The following is a 7,439-nucleotide window of genomic DNA, read 5'->3' as shown; positions in this document are numbered from 1 at the left end:
ATCCTGCAAAACAGAACACCGCTAGCTATACCTTATGAATGATCTATACGACTACCATCCGACGTGAGAATAAATATAAAAATATCACTGGAATAATATGTAAGTGTTCAAATCTTATGTTTCATACATGTAATTAACAAATTATTAAATTAACTAAGTTAATGAATACAAAATAAGCATGCTAGACTCTTTCATGCACTAATTTTTACTTAAAACTGTTATGTAATCAACTTTCTAAACTTAAAAGTTCAAAATACTTATCAATTAATGTAAAACTTAACATACAATATATGTTGTTAGATTGAAAACATGTTATTATTATCAACATTAATACGCATAAAAGAAGTTGAAAAGTGTAACTTAACATGTTTATTATAAAGTATGAAAAAATTAAAGTAAACAAACTAAAGTCTAAAAGTGAGCTTCACGCAGCCGAAATTGTTAAAAAACACTTATTTAAGCATGAAAGATTGCTAGCAACAAACTACTTGAAGAAACACTTGCACTTTACTACCTTTATATTATTAACATTTTTAACTCTTGTACTATGTATATATACTAACTTACTCCCCCACTATTCTCTTCATCACAAGTAACTTACATTACACACATAGACACACTCTCTCTCTCACTTTCAATTACACACATACAAAACATCTCTATGGAAGTGGAGTTCATGGCAGAATACACAGAAGGTATTTATTCTTCTATCGATTTCTGTTCTAAACGTCTGATTTTCTACTGCTCTGACTCACTCAGCTAAAACATCCCAATATTTATAATATTAAGGGTTTTATTATCCAGTATTTTATCTTTATATATTGTAACCCTCTATTTTATGTAATGAACTTAATATTTTACCATCTTACAGATACGAGTCGAGATCGAGCTCTTCAAATCATCAAACGAAAGCGTACCAAGCGCCAACGCCAACGGCCTTGTTCTCCATTTCGTGTGCCTAAAAATTCCGGCAACAGTTCGACTAACGTTCATTGTTCGATTGATAATTCTACACATGATCAATCACTAGAGATTTCAACACAAGAAGACGAAGACATGGCGAATTGCCTAATTATGTTAGCTCAAAGCGAAGCAAAAACCGATCAAATCCATCAGAAAACGGAGAAATTAAGAGCTAATAACGACGATAATAACTCCGGTTATTATGTCCACGAGTGTAAGACATGTAACCGTTCGTTTCCATCGTTTCAAGCGTTAGGCGGACACAAAGCGAGTCACAAGAAGGCGAAACTTAACGTATGCGAAAAGATACCTAGTTATTTGAATATTCAACCTTTAGAAGAAGATATAACTATTACTAGTACTAGCACTAATAATAGAGGAAAAGTTCATGAATGTTCGATATGCGGGTTAGAGTTTTCGTCCGGGCAAGCGCTAGGGGGACACATGAGGAAACATAGGCTAAACCTGCCATCTGTAAACCGAACTGTATCCGTAACTGAAAAGTCTGTGGGAGGTAGCACGAGTACGCTATCGTTAGATCTTAACTTTCCTCCGCCAGAGGCGATAAACGACGTCGTTGAGACGAAGTTTCGGTTTAGTGTTCCGGCTTTAGTGGATTGTTATTATTGAAAGCAAGAAAGACGAAAACAAGTTAATTTACATCAAACATTACTTCAAGATTAATGTGAAAGATTACATCTTTATTAATTGTTATTATTATTATTAATTTTATTTTTTATTATTCATTGACAATTTGAATTTGATAATGTAAGGCTAGCTCAGTTGTTAGAGCTGGTTCTTGATGTGACTTGTAAGATCAGTCACGGGTTTTAACCCGGACAATAGTGTGTATAAGAGTTTTGAAAATATTAGGAGTATTGTAACAAGTTAAAAATACCATCACTTTGAATTTCAAAAATTACATCAAATCTTCAACTGGAGTCGCATGTCATTGCAAGTCTGTATTGTTTAATGCTACATATGACTTTTTATGTTTGTATGATCATATATCTATTATTCTTATTCTTCATTTATTATTTTACAATATACAAGCTTTGATTTATATTGAATATCATGAAGTTTTTTTTTTGTTTGCTAAAGTTATTAAAATCTATGCATAAAAAATGTGTTACTTCCATTTAAATACAAGTAATGTGAAGTGTAGTGAGTGAAATACTTTGAGTAAGTTGTTAAACAGTTGATATGATGCATATTTCATGATAGGTTGCCTTCTATTCACGAAAAGTGAGTGATACATGAGCATCTTCTTTTTTTTTTCTTTTTTTTCTATGTTATAAATATATAATGAAAAAGCACCTATGCTAGTCCAACTTAGGGCTGTCCAAAAAGCTCGAGGCTTGAAGCTCGAGCTCGAGCTCGTGGCTTGTTCGATAAAAACTCGAATAAAACTAGTTAAAAAAACTTGATTTGAAACATTATGAGTTGAGTTGGCTCATTTTTGTAATCAAGCTCGGCTCGACCTAGGCTCGGATCGATCATGGCTTGGCTCGTTGGCTCAATTTAAATCTCGTTTAACTTTAAAATCAAGCTAGAGCCTTAGCTGAGATGCCTCGTTTAACTAGTTGGACTCCAACTAGTTATCTAGAGTTCAAATATTGTATGTGAATTGTGACAATCTTTTTCCAAAAATAATTAAAAAAAACATGTGCACAAATTTATTTTCATTTTATAATTTTATAAAAAAGAACATGATACACATAAAGTACATATAAAAATGGAAAAGAAAGCATTCTATTTTTGTTTTCGGTCATCTTTTTCATGCTTTACATGACACATATCATATGTATCATATTATTCATATACATAAAACAAACAAATAAACAAGAAAAAGAAGAAAAAAACAATGACTTGACAGAAAAACCGTATGACCGCGGGTTGATCATAACCAAAAGCCGTGGTTTACTTTTAATATGGTGGTGGTTTCTCACGCTAAGCAAGTAATTAATGTGTTAGATCGAGCATGTTGCATAACGTGTTTGCAATTGCAAAACGTAACTTCAAAAGATGGTATTGTTTGAGACTTTGAGTGTAGAATAACTTTTTTTTCGAACTTTGATTTTTTTAATCTTGTTACGTGTGAGACTTGAACTCAAATCCCTTTCTTCCAAACTCACATGTTTAAAGGCTTTGACGTCATCAATAAACCACCAGCCCATTAGTTAAGTGTACTATAACTAAAATGTAAGAAACATGTAATATGCATTAACACATGGTTAGTGAGTGATTGAGTGGGTAAGTGAATGAGTGGTGAACTGGTCTCTATCAATAAATGGTTGGAAATTAAACAAAAGTGAGTTGGCTAAGTTCATGCCTTTTCCATTTCCATCCAACTTGTTTTTCAATTTTTCCTATTTAATAAAAGGGTGTTTGACAATTTTGTTTTTAACTAAAGTTTTTTTCCACCAAATTATCATAAATGTCTTAAGTGAGACTAGAAACTATAATCATTTAGTTATAAGACATACACATTTTCCATTAGACTAAAATAATGATTGTAATTCAAAAAAAATTATTCAATTATTAAAATTTAAGTTGTAGTTAATTTGTTATTATTGTCCAACTTGTCATTGAGCCGGCCTTGCGAGACGACAGTGGTAGTTTCTAAGGATCCGTCACTCTATCCTTCTTGCATAGAATTGATAGGTTATTGATTTCATTTTGTCATGAACTTATCTCGAAAATGACCAAATTCTAGCAAGAGACACCTAATTGAAGACGAAACACTTTTGTGGTATACTCTTAATTAATCGTTGAGCCATTCGTTAAAGGTATGATGGAGACGTAAGAACTTATGCAGTTAACTGCTTTTAAACTATGATTTGTCATATTACTTATTGATTAAATATGAATTTTTGAACTAGCTACATTAATAGATCATTGTCTAATTATTAAAGAGTAATTTTACACTTGTAATAAATTCTTACATACACATATATGATTGAGAACTTAAGCACTATATAAGCTCTAAACTGTATATTACAAATTATTTTTATCATTATTATAAGTTGAATTGAAAGTTATTGTAAGTAATGAGTTGAAATCCAAATTATTAACCAAGAAGTTTAATTTATTAAACAATAAATAGTTGTATAACTAATCAACTGTAAAGGGTTATAAGAAAGGTTTGGGAAGGTTGGTGGTTGTTTATAGATAGCTGTACCTAATAAATTTGTTACAAATAATAATTAAGTTAAATGAAAATTAGGTTTTAAGGCTGTTTATACATTTGTAATTAACAAAAGTATGGATAGTCCACATGATAAGGTGGGTGACAGCGCATCTCTCACCAGTATGAAGTAACAACTCTTTTCTTGCACTCTAAAAACACAGGATTTATAATTTATTATTTATTATTTATTAAATAAATCTATGCTATATATAAAGCATGCGTGAGGGACCTCTTAATTTTTAAGTGGTACTAAACTTGTTGCTTTTAGTACAAACTACAATGCATAAAATTAGACATTTTATGGGCAATTTTTTCTTTTGACAATTTTGTCTTTTAGTAAAAGTAAAATCATACGGTTGATTTTTTTGGTCCTTTAACTTTAGACATATTTTGTTAACTTATATAATAATTACATATATACCCCTTATTTTAAACCAACTACCCCGACGACGTTTAAACATTTATAACTTTTTCATACGCTAATATTTTTTAAAAACCGTTATACCATAAAAACGAGTATTTTATTATCTTTAATTTGAGTATGGTATTGCTATACTTTTTCTATTTTAAAACTTAACGTGTTACGTGATTACCATTAAAGACCGGCAAACGAATCGGGCGGGTTCGGGTCATTGGTTTACAAGGTTAAGGTTGGAAAGAGTCGATACAAAAAGGTTAATTTGGTTTGAGACAGGACGGGTTTGGGTTGAATGAGGTCAAGTCATAACGAATTTCGGATTAGAACAGTGTCAAACGAAACTGGTTGTGGGTCAAGACGAGTTCAATGCAGCGTTAAGTGTGCATTGACACCTGATTGCACGTGTACAATTGTTGTGTGACGTGCTTACTAAGTACCGGCTAAGATTCCAATGCCGCAATACGAACATACTATCTTCGGGTCACGCGCATACTATTGTGAAGCCACACACATACAGAAACGGTGACACCGGTTACGCATCCGATGACATGTTTGCATGCATACCGCGCTGCATCGCGCGGGCACGTAGCTAGTATATAAATATTTATAAGATAATGAAAACAATAAGTTTCATTTATAAAACCAAATTCATCTTACAAATATTTATATAGTACTATAAGTCTATAACTAATATATTTCGAAAATAACATATTGTTTAAATGCGACTCAAATTAATATAGATCTGTCCCAAAGTTTGGTAACAAAGGAGGAAACCTTAATCGGGGAGATGATGGATGGTTCGTGTCGAAACATGTTATTATCAAAATAGATTTAGATCGATGAAAATAAATTGTTATATGAAAGATATAAAAACTAATTATCATTGTAAACAACGTTTTTTTTGTGGCAAATAAGGTTTCCATTCGATAAAAACTCGAAGAAAAAATAAATAGCCTCGAAGAACGACTTATTAAAAAGACATCCCATATGCATGTACGATTTTTGATGACAACGTATATAAGTGACCCAAAAGAAGAAAGCAGGGCAATATTGACACGTTGCCACTAGGCATGTGCGATGAGTCAAAACCAGCCCGACCCGGACCGAACAGGCCTGAGACCAAAACCGAAAGATTTGGCAAAACTGAGCCGAGGACTAGACCGCGAGAGAGTTTGCCAGTCTCAGTTTTGATGGACTGTGAAATTGTGTGGGCTCCGGTTGGACCAGTTATTCTCTTTTTTTTGGGTTTTTTTTGGGCCATACATAACAGGAATCCACTGCATGAGTTTTGGGCCGAATTACGTGTATTTTGTTTTTTAATTAAACTGGGCCAGAATATATATAAGAGGTGCACAAACCGGGTATTTTCAAGAACCGGAACTGGGGTATGGTCAACAAAAGTCAAAATTGGATCGGGTAGGAGCCGGTTCTGGGTATAGTCTGATATTTGACCGGGATTTTTTCAGATAGGGGAGGGTCGGGTTTTGGCTGGGTATTTCCTGAGGGTCCGGGTTGGTTCCGGTCCCGGGGGAAAATTCTATACCTGGTCCTACCTGCGGGTTGGGTATGGGTAGGAACCAGTTCCGGGTCAGGTCTAGGATCGGACATTTTATGCACCTCTAATATACATATACATAAATAATATATGTATATGTTGTACTTTGGAATCCATAGTATTAGAATAATCACACAAAATGTGCACTGTGTAACCAAAAGATAAACAGATAACATTACGAAAATATATCAACATATGTTTTATATTGTTGTTAGGTATATTGGCCCATAGAAGATAGTATGAATATAAAATTTTATTTAATAATAATATTATTATTATTAGTATTAATACGCATAAAATTTAGTTATTATATATAGATACCAAAGTTATATGCACCCAATAAATTAGAGGTAATTAGGTTATGAGAACAGGCGACCTGCCGACTACGAGGTCTCTTCTTCATCTTTGTGTTTTGCAACATATTTTGCTGGTAAGTTTCTAGACATAGTTTTTTAATTACTTGCATAGTTTATTTAATGAATAATGATCCATTAAAATACGTAAGCTTGATTTGAGTACGATTTGTAACATTGTTTATTTATTATGACAGAACATCTATATATCTTAGATGGACACGAGTCAAGTTTCTAGTAGTCGGGTAGGCGATCGGTTGCCTCCCCTATCCCGACAACATGTGTGGTTAGTTGCACAAATGTTGGAAGGCGAAGACGTGACAGGTGACCAGGTTTTCTATACCATTGATGACCCGTTGTCTTGTTATCAGTGTCGAATCCCTGAGCTTCTCGGGAGACGTATCCAAGGGTGTTTCCATGGCTGGGTGATTATGTCTAACCATCCACACAACGTCATGTGGTCTCTTTGGAACCCGTCCAGTTCTAAGTTCATCAATCTCCCATCATTGAATCTTAAAGAGGGAGATATTGACGAATGTTTTTTGTCGTCTCCTCCTGGTGACGACAATTCAATTCTCCTGTTAACCAGAATGGACAAACCTACGTTTGTTTTTTGTAGGCTCGACCGCAAAAGAAAGAGGTTGAGATGGATTACAATGTCATATGATAAACAACTAAAAAACATAACCGGAAAAGATGATGAGTTAGTGAATAGTTTCACTTGTTGCAACGGTAAAGTATATGCCTTGGGTGGTCATGATTGAGAGGATTTTGTTATAGAGGTTGACATTGTGGTTAATGATAAAGTTGTAATAAGTCTATTGCCATTTGTGAAATTACCTAGTTTCATACACCCTTCTGGACCTAGTGATGGCTCATTCGGTTTTCTAAAAGCTACGTGTCGAGAGTTGTTCACCGTTTATCTACACTTTATATCGAAAGATATTTTTTGTTTGCGCT

General features: G+C 33.5%; 1 protein-coding gene across 1 annotated transcript; it reads left to right on the top strand.

Annotated features, from left to right (window-relative positions):
• Positions 1-602: 602 nt before the first annotated feature.
• LOC143556943 (zinc finger protein ZAT5-like) lies at positions 603-1,594 on the top strand. The gene is made up of 2 exons (XM_077046147.1): positions 603-695; positions 872-1,594. The coding sequence occupies exons 1-2, from the start codon at positions 662-664 to the stop codon at positions 1,591-1,593; spliced, it is 756 nt and encodes a 251-aa protein (XP_076902262.1). The 5' UTR covers positions 603-661; the 3' UTR covers position 1,594.
• Positions 1,595-7,439: the final 5,845 nt, after the last annotated feature.

This window comes from Bidens hawaiensis, unplaced genomic scaffold, assembly GCF_021521415.1.
Source record: "Bidens hawaiensis isolate Kalapana, Puna unplaced genomic scaffold, B.hawaiensis_p1.1 tig00018764_1, whole genome shotgun sequence".
In the NCBI taxonomy this organism is placed as follows: Eukaryota; Viridiplantae; Streptophyta; class Magnoliopsida; order Asterales; family Asteraceae; genus Bidens; species Bidens hawaiensis.
This window is presented reverse-complemented; position numbering and strand designations above follow the sequence as displayed.